Source organism: Salvelinus fontinalis, chromosome 24 (assembly GCF_029448725.1).
Source record: "Salvelinus fontinalis isolate EN_2023a chromosome 24, ASM2944872v1, whole genome shotgun sequence".
Taxonomy (NCBI): Eukaryota; Metazoa; Chordata; class Actinopteri; order Salmoniformes; family Salmonidae; genus Salvelinus; species Salvelinus fontinalis.
The window spans coordinates 16,312,001-16,328,777 of record NC_074688.1 but is presented as its reverse complement, the minus strand read 5'-3'; the positions used below and the strand labels follow the sequence as shown (position 1 = coordinate 16,328,777).

At 42.5% G+C, this 16,777-nt stretch overlaps 2 protein-coding genes across 8 annotated transcripts in view; both read left to right on the top strand.

Annotated features, from left to right (window-relative positions):
* LOC129822037 (sodium/calcium exchanger 2-like) overlaps positions 1-9,025 on the top strand; it is a 100,151-nt gene extending 91,126 nt beyond the window's left edge. For all 4 annotated transcript variants that reach the window (XM_055879891.1, XM_055879888.1, XM_055879889.1 and 1 more), the window contains one exon: positions 423-9,025. In XM_055879891.1, coding sequence (XP_055735866.1) covers positions 423-799 — 377 coding nt within the window. In that variant the 3' untranslated portion in view covers positions 800-9,025. The remainder of the gene's footprint in view (positions 1-422) is intronic.
* Positions 9,026-11,055: 2,030 nt separating this feature from the next.
* On the top strand, positions 11,056-15,762 carry LOC129822036 (serine/arginine-rich splicing factor 7-like). 4 transcript variants are annotated; one of them, XR_008754433.1, is made up of 9 exons: positions 11,056-11,273; positions 11,818-12,049; positions 12,257-12,439; positions 12,905-12,985; positions 13,078-13,119; positions 13,330-13,374; positions 13,492-13,584; positions 14,098-14,772; positions 15,610-15,697. XR_008754433.1 is itself a non-coding variant. In XM_055879886.1 (8 exons), exons 2-8 carry the CDS (start codon positions 11,826-11,828, stop codon positions 15,659-15,661), a joined length of 717 nt encoding a protein of 238 aa, XP_055735861.1. In that variant the 5' UTR covers positions 11,056-11,273; positions 11,818-11,825; the 3' UTR covers positions 15,662-15,762. The 4 variants fall into 4 exon arrangements, 3 of the variants coding, with proteins under 3 accessions (XP_055735861.1, XP_055735859.1, XP_055735862.1); XM_055879886.1 differs by lacking the exon at positions 14,098-14,772 and having other exon boundaries at positions 13,081-13,119; positions 15,610-15,762; XM_055879884.1 differs by lacking the exon at positions 14,098-14,772 and having other exon boundaries at positions 15,610-15,762.
* Positions 15,763-16,777: the final 1,015 nt, after the last annotated feature.

Genomic DNA, 16,777 nt, shown 5'->3' with positions numbered 1-16,777 from the left:
GAGAGAAATAAGCTTTTTGTGTGTGTGGAAAAATTCAGGGATCTTTTATTTCAGCTCATGAAACATGTGACCAACACTTTACATGTTGTGTTTCTGTTTTTGTTCAGTGTAGATCTTAATGTCATTTGAATACCATACCCAGCTCTCATTTTATGAGGGGTTAGGTATAAGGTTGCTAGTAATAGCGTTACGGTTTGAATTTGCAGAACTTCCTGCTTGCAGCTTGGCCAGTTAGTGAAATCCTTGTGTGTATGGTGTGACTACAACAAAATATGTTTATGGTAACAGGTGTTGTCTGTGGTTGACTTATGACAACAGTATGACTAAGATGCTGAAAGCCGTGATGACAGGTACTTCTCTCTCACTTCTTCATTTGTATTTCTTCTCTCCCTACCTTCCCCCTCCCCTCCCTCCCTCCTCAGACACGTTTGCCAGCAAGGTGGCGGCTACGCAGGACCAGCACGCTGACGCGTCGGTGGGCAATGTTACGGGCAGCAACGCGGTCAACGTATTCCTTGGCATCGGTGTGGCGTGGTCGGTGGCGGCCGTCTACTGGAAGGTGCAGGGCAAGGAATTCCGCGTGGACCCGGGCTCCCTTGCCTTCTCCGTCACCCTGTTCACCAGCTTCGCCTTCATCTGCATGGGCGTGCTACTGTTCCGTCGGCGGCCCTCTATCGGGGGGGAGCTGGGCGGGCCGCGGACAGCACGCATCCTCACCAGCCTCTTCTTCCTGGGCCTCTGGTTCCTCTACGTCCTCTTCTCCAGCCTGGAGGCCTACTGCCACATAGAGGGCTTTTAGAGGACACATGAGAGCAGAGACAGGGCTACTAGTCAAAACACTGATATACATTATAGTTATTATAATACACACATCTACAACAGGACAAGGCCCAGGCCAAATGTTGGGACCTGGTCATTGTCACTTGATCACTAATACCTAAGGGATCTATAGACATACCAGATATACACACACAATTACATACAAAACACATACACACACATACTGAAACAACTGTACATATAACTCCAAGCATGCGCAAACAAATGCAAATGTGGTCTCTCACCAAGACAAACACACACACATACAGTACTGTAACAAGGGCACCACACAGGTTGTGTGTGGCCTGGATGACACCCAGTTAACATCAACCTCCTATTGCAGGCTCAAATGTTATACACACTCACTGGACAAATGAGGAAGAGAAGGAGAGAAAAGTAAGTATTGGTCAAGCAAGTGATGAAGGAAGTAAGACAGGAGAGATTTCAAAGAAGGAAGCATGTTCAGAATGTAAACCAGCATGAGGGAGAGAGAAAGAGAGAAATTGACAGACAGGTGTGTAGAAACTAAGTGTTGCAGTGGCATGCTATTCATTACAGCTGGCTGCATAACATGGTTTTGGGTCCAGCTAGACTGCTTTAACTGAAGCAGGGTAGAGTGACATGGGTTTTGCAGGGATAGCCATAGCTCTATCACCGGTGCAGCAGAGGTAAACCAGACTCAGTCCACTCGACTCAAAGTACAGTGGTGCAAAAAAAGACTAAATTGTCAGACTTGAGTAAAAGTAAAAAGTAAAAGTAAATGCTATACATCAAATTCCGTATATTAAACAAACCAGACCGCACAAATGTGTTTTTTATGGACAGCCAGGGGCACACTCCAAAACATACACAGAATTTACAAACGCAGTATTTGTGTTTAGTGAATCCGCCAGATCAGAGGCAGTAGGGATGACAATGCGTTATATTGATAGGTGCGTGAATAGGACTATATTGCTGTCCTGTCTGAGCATTCTAAATGTAACGAGTACTTTTGGGTGTCAGGGAAAAGCTATGGAAGTAAAAAATAACATTTTCTTTAGTAATGTTGTTGAGTACAAGTCAAAGTTGTCATTACAATAAATAGTAAGGTAGAGAACAGATAACTCGTGTTTGGGGTAAGTTTTAAGTCAAAGTATTTTTACTTACAGTTACTTTACACCACTGCATAGTAGTGGAATGGGTCCATCTTCAGTCGCTATGACGGAGCACCATGAAAATGGTTGATCAATGAGTAAAATGTTTACATTTAGGGAGATACTGAGTAAAACAGCAACAACAAAACTGAAAGCCACAAGTTGCAGTTATAATTTTCTATAGAGAGGTGGGAATTCCGCATGACATTGAAACAAGGTCTCAATGCTGTGTTGGTGTAAATACATGCTTATATACTATAGGAGAGTAGATGTATTTATTAGAGGGACTTCTCTACAGATATGGTAGAATGGGGTGGCCAATGGGAACATATATAATGCATGGGGTTCAGAAACTAGTCACCACTCTCCGACTTGACAGGAAAATGACTTTTGGAGAAAGCTTGTGTAAGTTATGGCTCCTATACGAGACATCATTCTTTCTCATAACTACAATCCCATCCATTGAAGTTAAACAGAGCGATCCAGAGGGATTAAATATAAATTTGCCTCATCTGTGGACTTCTGAATGAAGGGAAGACAGAGTTTCTGGAGGCATCACTCTGAATAAAGAAAGTCTCACATCCACCTCTTGAGGCTCTTACTGTTCACATCTCACTGGACTTCAGATATTACAGTGGAGATCATAGATCTACATTCCACTCCAGCAGACAGTAGAGTCCTCCATCACCATCATGTTTGAGACATTGTACATTTTTATGACCTTTCGCAACCGCCATGAGTGAAACGATGATTTAGCAATGCAGGCACATTGATGGTGTAAATATTATTTGATGTTACTGTCCAAGGGTGAGTTACTATCCACTGAAGCACAGCACAAAACACATTCATCTCCTAGAAATATGATACGACAAGAGAGTGTATCGCTATCTAACGTATACTTTTCAAAAACAATCCTTTACCTGAATACAGGTATAAAGTCAACTTTACATATTCAAATATACTGTATCCCTTTGGCTCCACGCTTGCTCAGTGGACAGTAACTATTCATTGTACTTTGGTGGATGTAAAGGTAAAACCAGAGAGGGGTGGCGAGGTTGAGGGTAGCGTTTGTTTGGTCCAAAATATATCATGTGTGAGGATATTGGCCACCTGTGTAAGACTTCAGGACCAAAAGAGTTCTGTACGGAGATGTCTATATTGTTGTTCATTCAATCGAAATCTATCAATATTTGTGAAGGGGGGAAAATGTTGCTCGTTTGTGATACTTGTGATGCTATAACGGAGCAACTTTTAGGTGTGGAGGGCTGTAAGTCTTTGCTGTGGAATAGTGGGTAGAGATGCATGACAGAATAATAGTGACAGCACGGCACCGGCATGGACAAAAATAATGATAAAGATGCATGGTGGTGGGGTGGTGACATGAGAATACAGTGTTTGTGTATTTCATGGGAGAATGGTTCACATAGAGCAGGACGTCCAGACTGCAGCCAGACCTGTGAAGAGCATGCAGACTGCTTCTGCTCCTCACCTGTTAACAGTAAAGGCTGCTCTGGAAACATCCCAACACAACCCCAGCTAATTGGCCCAAAATACAGCAACACTGGGCCACCATCAGTACCTAAGACCATGGCATATAAGTTATCTTATTTTGGAGTGAGGCTTACTGTACTCCAACTTGTCCAACAGTGTTAGTTCCAAATGCTCCTATTCTTCTGGTTATTCTGGTTTCTTACCTTTTTAAATCGAAACCTCTCCGTTTGCGTAACAGTGAAACTGGGAGAGATTACATTTCAACCCATGGGTTCTCATCATGTTCTCATCAGGTACAGACTGTTATGCGGTAACTACAGATCGCCGCTACAGTAATTCTGTGTCATACCCATTTAATGCCTTAAAGTCTAGTATTTAATATTTTGTTTAATTTGACTTGTCTTGCACTTTGTTGAGTATGTATGTGTATGCTTGGAGCGGAAACCCGAAACCAAATTGATTTGTGTGCAATATGTGGAACCAGTGGCAGCTCAGAGCAATCTCTACTACTTAGCTAAGAAAAGTGGCAGAGGTAATATACACTATATATACAAAAGTATGTGGACAACCCTTCAAATTAGTGGATTCTGCTATTTCAGCCACACCCGTTGCTGACAGGTGTATAAAATCGAGCACACCGCCATGCAATCTCCATAGACAAACATTGTCAGTCAAATGGTCTTACTGAAGAGCTCAGTGACTTTCAACGTGGCACCGTCATAAGATGCCACCATTCCAACAAGTCAGTTCTAAAAATGTTTGGCCTGCTAGAGCTGCCCCGGTCAACTGTAAGTGGTGTTATTGTGAAGTGGAAACATCAAGGAGCAACAATGGCCACACAAGCTCACAGAACAGGAGCACCGAGTTCTGAAGCTCATAAAAAATCTTCTGTCCTCGGTTGCAAAGCTCACTACTGAGTTCCAAACTGCCTCTGGAAGAAATGTCAGCGCAAGAACTGTTTGTCGGGAGCTTCATGAAATGGGTCGGGAGCAGCCGCACACAAGCCTAATTTTCACCATGGGCAATGCCAAGCGTCGGCTGGAGTGGTGTAAAGCTCGCCGCCATTGGAGCAGTGGAAACACGTTCTCCGGAGTGATGAATCACGCTTCACCATCTGGTTTGGCGGATGCCATGAGAAAGCTACCTGCTCGAATGCATAGTGCCAACTGTAAAGTTTGGTGTAAAAGGAATAATGGTTTAGGGATGTTTTTCATGGTTTCGGGCTAGGCCTCTTATTTCCAGTGAAGGGAAATCTTAGTACTACAGCATAGAATGACATTCTAGACGATTCTGTGGTTCAAATTTTGTGGCAACAGTTTGGGGAAGGCCCTTTCCTGTTTCAGCATGACAATGCCCCCGTGCACAAAGCAAGATCCATACAGAAATTCTTTGTCGAGATCAGTGTGGAAGAACTTGACTAGCCTGCGCAGAGCCCTGACCTCAAACCCATCGGCCACCTTTGGGATGAATTGGAACGCCAACTGCGAGCCAGGCCTAATCGCCCAACATCCGTGCCCGACCACACTAATGCTCTTGTGGCTAAATGGAATCAGGTCTCCGCCGCAATGTTCCAACATCTAGTGGAAAGCCTTCCCAGAAGAGTTGAGGCTGTTATAGCAGCAAAGGGGGGACCAACTCCATATTAATACCCATGATTTTGGAATGAGACCTTGGATGAGCAGGTGTCCACATAATTTTGGTCATGTAGTCTATGATTACATATAAACTGAAATAACACCTTCTTGAAAGATCCACTTAGGTATACTGTGTTTTCTCTGGATTTGACTCTACTTTATAATATTTTGTTAATCCTGCCCCATTCTCAATGAGATGAAAGTGCAATAAGTAAGATAGTGGGAGATGGGGAGGGGCAGTGAACTGTTAGAAGATTGTCCGTGGTCCTTACACGTGGCTCAATCGCCCGACTTACTGAGTCGCTAAGAAAACATGTATAATAACAGAAGACAACAAGGCTGACACAAAATGGAGGTGTGTTTATCTCAGTATTGCCAGGTGTTCTGAGGTGGATATGGAGAGAGAATAGAACACAGCAGTGAGGCTCTGTCAATATGCTGCACAATACTAGAGACAGATGTTATATCGTATGAGAGTTTTCCCCACTTATTTTAGAGTTCAGGATAGTTGAACTCTAGTTGAACTGTAGCATTGTCAGTGAGTACAACCAGTGAGAATGATTAACATTTAAATATTACAAATGCAAAAAGTGGATTAATGAGTAATGACATTTTGGAAATAAAGTGAGTAAACAAACTGACCCCTTCAACTACAGATGTACTGATTCAAATAGCAACTTAATGAAATTGGATTGCACACTTAAGAATAGTTATGTATAAATATGGTAATTGTTGCTTGTATAACATACATAATATCAACAAAGATTTCAGTTACCTTGGACCTCCTCAGTGTTTCCCCACTGACAGTGTTAGTCAACTTTTGAAAAGCAACTTTTTATCTCTTCTTCAACAACAAAAAATCCAGAAGTTACATTTTTCTATTTTCAAATGATATTGGTAATGGTGGAAGCACCATAGATGCAGCCCCGATGGTTTAGGCAGGTAATAAAGAGACATTTAGATATTTCTCTAATTGTCCAATTTGAAGCCAAATTTCCCCTTGAACTGTTACATTTACATTTAAGTCATTTAGCAGACTTACAAATTGGAAAGTTCATACATATTCATCCTGGTCCCCCCGTGGGAATTGAACCCTGGTCCCCCCGCGGAAATTGAACCCACAACCCTCGCGTTGCAAGCGCCATGCTCTACCAACTGAGCCACACGGGACCAACTGTTAACTTGATGTACCACTAGCTGATGTATCCTTTCTCTCTTCCTAAATCACTGTGTCTTATGTTTTTGTACTCTACATGCACATTTATGTTGCCCAGATTATTTACATTTATGAATTAGATCTTATTGTTCAACAGCTCCTTGAAGCAAACCATTTGAATCGTTACAATGTTTCAAAGAGTAGTTGCAATGTGCAAAAAATATAAACCTGAATCTTCTTTGCGTTCATCTTGATGAGCAGTCAACTCAGCTCACTCAGTGGGAGTAAAACACTTATTTTCTCCAGTGTTTGTAGCACCCTCTACCAACCGACATACAGTACCAGTCAAAAGTTTGGACACACCTGCTCATTCAAGGGGTTTGCTTTATTTTTACTATTTTCTACATATGTAGAATAGTAGTGAAGAAATCAAAACTATGAAATAACACATATGGAATCATGTAGTAACAAAAGAAAGTGTTAAAAAAAAATCTAAATATATTTTATATTTGAGATTCTTCAAAGTAGCCAACCTTTGTCTTGATGACAGCTTTGCACACTCTTGGCATTCTCTCAACCAGCTTCATGAGGTACTCACTTGGAATGCATTTCAATTAACAGGTGTGCCTTGTTAATTTGTGGAGTTTGAGACAATCAGTTGTGTTGTGACAGGATAAGGGTGGTATACAGAAGAAACCCTATTTGTTAAAAGACCAAGTCCATATTATGGCAAGAACAGCTCAAATAAGTAAAGAGAAATTACAGTCCATCATTACTTTAAGACATGCAGGTCAGTCAATAAGGAACATTTCAAGAACTTTTAAAGTTTCTTCAAGTGCAGTCGCAAAAACCATCAAGCGCTATGATGAAACTGGCTCTCATGAGGACCGCCACAGGAATGGAAGACCCAGAGTTATCTCTGCTGCAGAGGATAAGTTCATTCGAGTTACCAGCCTCAGAAATTGCAGCCCAAATAAATGCTTCACAGAGTAACAAGTAACAGACACATCTCAACATCAACTGTTCAGAGGGGACTGCGTGAATCAGGCCTTCATGGTCGAATTGTTGCAAAGAAACCATTACTACAGGACACCAATAAGAAGAAGAGACTTGCTTGGGCCAAGCTATGGACATTAGACCGGTGGAAATCTGTCTTTTGGTCTGAGTCCAAATTTGAGATTTTTGGTTCCAACCACCGTGTCTTTTTGAGATACAGAGTAGGTGAACGGATGATCTCCGTATTTGTGTTACCCACTGTGAAGCATGGAGGAGGAGTTGTGATGGTGATTTGCTGGTGACACTGTCAGTGATTTATTTAGAATTCAAGGCACACTTAACCAGCATGGCTACCAAAGCATTCTGCAGCGATACGCCATCCCATCTGGTTTGCGCTTAGTGGGACTATCATTTGTTTTCAACAGGACAATGACCCAACACACCTCCAGGCTGTGTAAGGGCTATTTGACCAAGAAGGAGAGTGAGGGAGTGTTGCATCAGATTTGCACAGTCATCCAACCTCAACCCAATTGAGATGGTTTGGGATGAGTTGGACAGCAGAGTGAAGGAAAAGCAGCCAACAAGTGCCCAGCATATGTAGGAACTCCTTCAAGACTGTTGGAAAAGCATTCCAGGTGAAGCTGGTTGAGAGAATGCCAAGAGTGTGCAAAGCTGTCATCAAGGCAAAGGGTGGCTACTTTGAAGAATCTCAAATCTAAAAATATATTTTGATTTGTTTAACACTTTTAGTTACATGATTCTATATGTGTTATTTCGTAGTTTTGATGTCATCACGATTATTCTATAATGTATAAAATAGGAAAAATAAAGCAAAACCCTTGAATGAGTAGGTGTGTCCAAACTTTTGACTGGTACTGTATATTTATTTAATATCCTTGAAGACTATCAAGTGAGATTAGCATGTTTACATAAAAATAGTAATGGACATTGCAAGTATCTTGTCAGTTTGTTCAGCGTTGTGATATATAGAATGCCATTTACATTCATTGGGTTGGTTATGATATGCCTTTTCCTGAATAGAACTGTCTACAATGTTCAGTTTTTTTATGAGTTCTAGTTAACTGTCTGGCTTTTGCCATTGCTGTAGATGAGACATCACTCCCAGATGTTTTATGTGTGTGCAGTAAATGTCATCCTATCTGCAAATGCATGAACCCCTTGTGTGTTAGCATGGTCTCTTATGGACGTCTAGGTTTACATTTGGATCGAGTTATCCCAAAATAGTTTCTCTTCTTGTCCTGTGTGGCTGCTTGCGTGGTCTGCTCACGCTTGCAACAAACTGAGCAATGTCGACTTGGTCTAGCAGCAGGTGAATTGTCATTTTTTGATTACGTGTCTACAGTCTACTTATTTATTCACCAGCTACAAAACCTGTGAAAAGAAAGCCTGACTTTTCCTGTCTATGTCTGAACGTCTCTGATCATTTGGTTGTCAGTTTGTTGGAGTATGATATTTCTGTGTCTGTTCGTGCCCCTCAACTTTCTGTATTGGGGTGATCCACCCCAGGTCGTGCTCTTCAATGTGTCCTTTGTGCAGTTTGATCTGTGAACCTTTCTCTCTGACTGACATTTGTATGGAATAGTGACTGACTTGAAGAAGATATGTGATATTTACATTCATTCAATACTGTAATAAATTATTTGAAAGTTTTATTTAATTTTTTTATGTAGGTAAAAACAAAGGAAAACTATGGCATGAGGTGTAATGTGTTCAGAAAAAACAAATGTAATCAACTCAAGTTGACCTTATTGAATACAGTTTATTTATTTTCAACACTTACTGTGTCTGTAATCCTTTTTTATATGAGAACTTGAACGCAAGTGACAGACATTGACAACAATTTACATTACAAGTCATTGAGTAGGCTACCATTCAAGACTTTCTCTCCTTATACAATGAACAAAAATATAAACGCAACATGCAACAATTTCTAAGATTTTACTGAGTTACAGTTCAAATAAGGAAATGAGTCAATCAAAAACATTTCATTAAACCCTAATCTATGGATATGACATGACTGGGACTACAGATAAGCATCTGTTGGTCACAGATACCTTTTTTTAAAAGGTAGGGGCGTGGATCAGAAAACCAGTCAGTATCTGGTTTGACCTATTTGCCTCATGTAGCGCGACCCATCTCTTTCGCAAAGATTGATTAGGCTGTTGATTGTGGCTCTTGGAACGTTGTCCCACCCCTCTTCAATGGCTGTGCTCAGTTGCTGGGTATTGGCGGGAACTGGAACATGTGGTCGTACACCTCGATCCAGAGCATCCCAAACATTCTCAAAGGGTGATATATCTGATGAGTATGCAGACCATGGAAGAACTGGGACATTTTCAGCTTCCAGGAATCTGTACAGATTCTTGCAACATAGTGCATTATCATGCTGAAACCTGAGGTGATAATGGGCCTCAGGATCTAATCATAGCATCTCTGTGCATTTCAATTGACATCAATAAAATGCAATTGTGTTCGTTGTCTATAGCTTATGCCTGGCCATACCATAACCCCACTGCCATCATGGGGCACTCTGTTCACAACATTGACATCAGCAAACCACTCGCCCACAAGACGCCATACACACATACATGTACCAGCAGTCTGCCAACTGCTGGTACAGTTGAAACCGGGATTCATCCCATTTAGAGCACACTTCTACAGCGTGCCAGTGGCCATCGAAGGTGAGAATTTACCCACTGAAGTCGGTTACGATGCCGAACTGCTGTCAGGTCAAGCCCCTAGTGAGAACGACAAGCACAGATGAGGACTCCCGAGTGGCGGAGCGGTCAAAGGCACTGCATCTCAGTGCTAGAGGCGTCACTACAGACCCTGGTTTGATTCCAGGCTGTATCACAACTGGCCGTGATTGGGAGTCCCATAGGGCGGCGCACAATTGGCCCAGCGTTGTCTGGGTTTGGCCAGGGTAGGCCATCATTGTAAATAAGAATTTATTCTTAACTTGTCTTGCCTAGTTAAATAAAGGTTAAATAAAAAAATTAGCTTCCCTGAGATGGTTTCTGACTGTTTGTGCAGAAATTCTTTCATTGTGAAATCCCAGTTCCATCAGCTGTCCAGGTGGCTAGTCTCAGACAGGTGAAGAAGCCGGATGTGTAGGTCAAGATGGACACCCTGCCAAATTCTCTAAAATGCCTTTGGAGATGGCTTACGGTAGAGAAATTAACATTAAATTCTCTAGGAACAGCTCTGGTGGACATTCCTGCCGTCAGCATTCCAATTGCACGCTCCATTGGATATCGCCAATTTCCACGAATGATATAACATGTAAGGAGAACCCTAATTACTTTTGCATAATTAAACCAACAAGTGAAAGTTCCAGAGGTCAAGTAAGAGATGTCTGAGGAATTGTGTTGTGTGACAAAACTCCACATTTTACAGTGGTCTTTTACTGTCACCAGCACAAGGTTCACCTGTGTAATGATCATGCTGTTTAATAAGCTTCTTGATACGCCACACCTGTCAGGTAGATGGATTCTCTTGTTTAATAGAAATGCTCACTAACAGGATGTAAACAAATTTGTGCTCAAAATTTGAGACAAATAAGCTTTGTATGCATATGGAACATTTCTGGGATATTTTATTACAGCTCATGAAACACTTTACGTGATGCTTTTACATTTTCTTGTTCAGTATATCTCAATCTCAAAAATAATTCAATATATGGAAAATTGTAGGTATAAAATCAAGACTGCTCTCAAACCTGTATGGAAGATCGGGAGCAAGTGGATGGTCAGTTGCCAAGGCCGATAATAACCATCGTAACCAATGTGAAGAAAAACACATGACCTCACTGTAGGGGGGCACGTTACTGCGCAAGTGCATTCTTGCACGGGTAGTCTGACAGAACAGCGAATAGGTTTGTTGCCTAGTGAAGAATTTGAAATCTAGTAAAATAAGTAATCAAAATAAGAAATACTTTAAGATTGAATACGTTTCGCCCATGTTTAATTTCTGTAAATTGAGCGGAGACTGATAAATTAATCGCGGAACTGTTTGGGGATAAAGGTAATCGCACGGACGCCATTGTTTACTTGATCTAGCTAGTTTGATAACGTTGTTTCTATCTAGCTAGCTATATTGTCTCTGGTTAATTTGAGTATGGCACTAGCGATACAATTGTTAGCAACACAGTATAATAAGGAAGAAACATTGTCAGTGAGATAGTGAGCAACGGGCTATTGTCGTCTACCAATATTTAACTAAAACAGCGAGTGCAGAACTGGTGCGTATTCATTACGCCGATTCTGTTGCGAAACGTTTCGTAAACGGAAGCCAATTGAATGAAACGGGGCGGGACCTACCTGAATCTGTCCAATATGAACTCTCGTTTTGCTATTAGCTTCTGTTTGGTTCTTATACGGATTCCGTAATGAATACACCCCTGGCTAGCTCGTTTTCTTGCTTGTATTTATAGCTAACGTTAGTTAGCTAGGTTATTTATATTAGTAGCTAGCTTCATACTCTCAAGTACAGCTCAATTTTCCTATGTTTACTTTTCAAACAACTTTAGCTAGTTAGCTGGTTCACGGTGTCTCCCTCTTTCCTCCAGGTGGGGAGATGTCATACCACTCGTCTTCTCGCAGCTCTTCTCGTAACACCGATTGCAAGGTCTATGTTGGCGACTTAGGCAACGGGGCTGCCAAGGGTGAGCTAGAGCGGGCGTTCAGTTACTATGGCCCTTTACGCACGGTTTGGGTGGCCAGGAACCCCCCAGGTTTCGCCTTTGTGGAGTATGAGGATGCCCGTGACGCAGAGGACGCAGTTAAAGGCATGGATGGAAAGTGAGTAACTTTATATTTATCTGCACATTTCACACCACATTTCATGTTGTCACATACGTTTATATATATTTTGGTTGAAGTGGTGTTTTCAGTTTTGGGATATTAATTGTGATTCAGGCATTACTCTTGCAGACTTTGCCCAGTATTACACATTATTTTCTTTTTTGCCCTGTTATCACTAAACTCTGCCCTCTCTCCCTACCTCAGGGTGCTGTGCGGCTCTCGGATCCGTGTGGAGCTGTCCACTGGCATGTCACGGAAGACCAAGCATGGCCGCCCCAGCCGCCGCCACTTTGACCCTCAAGACCGCTGCTACCAGTGTGGGGACAGGGGCCACTATGCCTACGACTGCTACCGTTTCAGCAAGAGGGGAGGAGGTCGTCGGAGCAGGTATTCTACTTGCCCAATGTCTGCCTCTGATATACTGCCAGTAGCAGTCATAATTCTGCATAAGGCAGGTGATGTAGTTTTCCCCTTATGGAACATTGTTCTTATTACTTCAAAGTATCACTTGGTGTGAGAAAAAATTCACTGTATTATGTCGGGAAAAACTATGACACACAGACAAAATTTGCTGACCTGGTTGGATTCATCTCTACTGCTGAGAGGCAATGCCGTCCTCTTTGTTTCACTACTGTGGTTACATATTAGAGCGGTGGTTACATATTACATCTTAAAAACCTTTTCAGCTCGAGACCCAAATGAGAAATTGACTGTCCTCCCGTGACCCAAATCGTCCTCCAAATTAAGTAGAAATAGTGTGTGGTTATAGATGTATTCTCATAACTCGTGACCAACCTATCACAGAAAAACCCTGTATTATGCCGTCCTCACAGCCTGTTTCTTGTATTCCAGATCACGCTCTCGCTCCCGGTCTCGTTCCGTCTCCAGGTCACGTGGCAGCCGCTATCGATCCCGCTCCCGCAGCAATGACCGGTAAGTCAACAGGGTTTCTCCTCCTACCCCCTGCTTCTACCGTCATTCAAACCTCTCCCTGTGCTGATACTGGTCTCTCTCCTACAACACAGCAGCAGGCACCGCTCCCCATCTTATCCCAAACGTAGGAAGAGGTAAGAGTCTATGGGTAATTTTGCATGCTGATGACGTTGCGTTTTTTCTTTTTATTGGTTTCATAGGAAATATAGTTTCCATTTGCATTCTGGGCAAACCTGTTTGATCATCCCTGTTTTTCCTGCAAATGTATTCAAATGATTGTTTTAATATATCTATTGGCTTCAAAACATGTAATTTTCTTGAAACACTTCACCCTTCCATAATAGGTCTGGTTCCCCTGTGCGGTCAAAGTCTAGGACCTCTGTTAGGAGGTAAGCCATTTTGGAATAACAGTTGCACAATACTTTCCTTTGAAAGCTGACCTGTTTCTTGATCCCATCTGGAGTTGGTGCCTGCGTTTGACACCCCCATGTTTTTTTGTGTCGCAGTCGTTCCCGTTCTCGGTCGGGGTCCCGGGCCAGAGGGCGCTCGGCGTCTCGCTCTCGCTCCAGATCCCGCTCTCCCAGCCATAAGAGGAATAGGTAAGCTTTCTTCCTCGTCAACCCATACCTTCAAAGCTATTATTGCACTGTGTAAATGCCATGACTTAGCCCATATTGTACAATACTGCTAATTATACTTAATTTGGGATATTGTTTTGCAAATGTGCTGGAAGCCTCCCTTCTCCCCCCACCTCTTTTAATCATAAAATCACATTTTTCAAAGATGACAGTCCACACATTCACTCAGCTTAAGTATACTGCCATCTGTTAGACAGGGCTAGGTGTGATCAGGTAAGTCATGGGTAGCTGCCCCCTCAACCTCAGACCAGCCTCCACCCGAAGTCTGCTGAGTCGACCTTCCAGAAGGCACAGAGCGACAACTCATCAGAGAGATGGCTGCTGCAGGAGATGGGGCCAGGGAGGGGGAGTGAAAATAAATGGTCAGGGACTCTAACGCACCCCAAGCTAGAGTGAGGAACACTGCCCCACCCCCAACCCCCCCCCTCTTTATCTTTTCCAAATACCTGATTTTAATGTTCTTTTCTCTTGGAGGTCCCTCTCCTAGAATGACCAGGCCAGACCTTGATTAGCTTCAGAGAGTCGCACACAGAGCTGATGAGCCTATACTCCGAGACAGAGGGGCTGTTTGGGTGACGGCTGGGGGGAGCGGGGCTCTTCTCTTTTCTCTTCTCCCTCAGATCCAGCCTCAATTTGATTAGCTTCAGAGGGTGAGAGAACCTCAAAAATCCAAAAGAGAAATCTGTCGTGATCAGACTCCAGTGACCAATCGCATCAGGCCTTTTTTTAAAGAGAGAGTGTGGGGAGTCGACTGACTGCACAAGCACTTACCAGAGTCATCCCTTGCGGTGTTAACGTCCTCCCGGAGGGTGACAAGGGCTGACCAGAAATCAGCCTACACCGCGCTGGTTAAAGAGGTCGTCCGACGCACGTTTTGACGAGACACATCCATCCTACGCGCGCACACACAGTTGTTCCACCCACCCCACTCCCTCCCAGAACCCACGCACCACAGACCTGAACCCTGAGCCGAGTTCAGTCGACCAGTTAAGGCCCCCTCCCTACAGAGCCCGGCCTCTTGCTTAGCTTCTGAGAGGGTGAGAAAGGAGAGCTGACGAGAGATCAGACTTCAAGACCCTCCAAGTGTGTCTTCGAGTTCTAGCATCCGTCGCTTCTCTGTACATGTTGTTTCTGCCACTGTCTCCAAAGGTAACGAAAACCCAAGAGTCAATGTCATTCATGATCAGATCGCAGACGTATAGTCTGATACTCCCTAACATACTGTACACTAACATTCAACTATACAGAGCATGCACTGTCAGAATCCACAGGTGTATGTGTGTGTGTTTCTGTCTGGGTGGGTGTATGAGTGTTAAGTATTTGGAATACATTACATATTATCCTGGGTGTAGTGATAGTGTTTTATTTTTTTAGGGAGCATGTAGCTGATTTACTTACCTTGATGGTGGCTTGTCCTGATACTGTATATTAGGTCAACCTATTTGAATGTTTGCGCTGTTCCCTTTGGTTTTAAGTAACTGTCTGCACATAGTTTACCATATCAAGGTAGGATTCTAACGACTTGGGCTTCCAAAAGGCAAGTCTTTTGTCATTTATTTGGTCAGTGTTTGTTTTGGGTGCCATTTGTAAAGTTCTGGTCTTTTGTCTAATTGTGTGAAAATGCAAGGGATGATTTTTAGCACCTCAAACCCCCTTTAAAACATCCCAGTCTCTCAACACCCAGCTCCTCCATTTACTTGACCTCTGGAACTTTCACTTGTTGGCTTAATTATGCTAAATTAATTAGGGTTCTCCCTACATGTTATATCATTCGTGGAAGTTGGCGATATCCAATGAAGCTGTAATGTGTTCTATTTATAAAGTATGAAAGTGACTTGACCAAGGCAAACTGGTTGTAGTGGGACAGAGTTCATTATGGGCCAGCAGTGTTGGAGCTGTGATTGGTTCTGAGATGGGTGCCGGGCTAGTTATTGAGAGGACATGCTGTGTCTGCCCTGTACTTACACCTCTCTCTGTCTGTTTCAGTCGTTCCAGATCTCCAAGCCAGAAAAAGAGCCCCACCCCAGGCGAAGATTGATTTGAAGACTAAACTCGTCCCCATCCCCCTCCAACCAACTGGCTTTAGCCTTGCAGCTATTTGTTTTGTCTTTGTTCCCTGCATTGATTAGAATCTACCCCTTCCTTTTCTGATGCTGTGTAATTACTCTACAGGATTAGCTTTATATCTAACCCTGCATGCCTTACATGAAGTCACATTCCTAAAATCTCTCCCGTATGTCCAATTTTGTTTTATTTAGCAAAACAGTTCAAATATCTAATTTCAGAAGTGGGATTTGTGAACCAGAACTTTGTATTTGTTCTTATTTCCTATACTATATTCAGTGTGGCATTGTGTTCAAGAGCTGTAACAGATGTACTTGGAAGTTTTGCTTTCCCTGGCTTATGACAGTAGCGGATTTTGGAATAAATCTTGACACGTTAATTCAGTGTTTTTGTTTTAAACATTGAGAACACCTACAGAATGTGTCTTACATGGATATGTTTTATAGTGAAAATGGAAATTATATGATATATTTCCCATCTACAATGGTTTGCAGTCAATTAGCTTTAATTTTCAAACTTATGCCCCACCTTATCACTTTTGGAAGTGATATCACCTTCATTCATGGTTATTTACTTATAACCCATTGTCAAGATGTCCATTGTATTTAATTATTATTTTTTTAATAACCCTTTAACCAGGCAAGTCAATTAAGAACAAATTCTTATTTACAATGACTGCCTACCCCAGACGATGCTGGGCCAATTGTGCGCCACCCCATGGGACTCCCAATCATGGCCTGATGTGATGCAGCCTGGATTTGAACTGGAACTCTAGGGTAGAGAGTGTTGGACTAATAACCGAAAGGTTGCAAGTTCGAATCCCAGAGCTGACAAGGTACAAATCTGTTGTTCTGCCCCTGAACAAGGCAGTTAACCCACTGTTCCTAGGCCGTCATTGAAAATAAGAATTTGTTCTTAACTGACTTGCCTAGTTAAAGGTAAAAAAAAATAATTGAGATGCATTGCCTGGTGCATGTCATCTTGGCTCTCTTTTCAACCTTATTAATTACAATCCATTCTCAAAAAGCTGTAACTACTTAGATCACTTACCTGAATTGAAATTGTATTGACTAGAAATAAAATGGTTAAT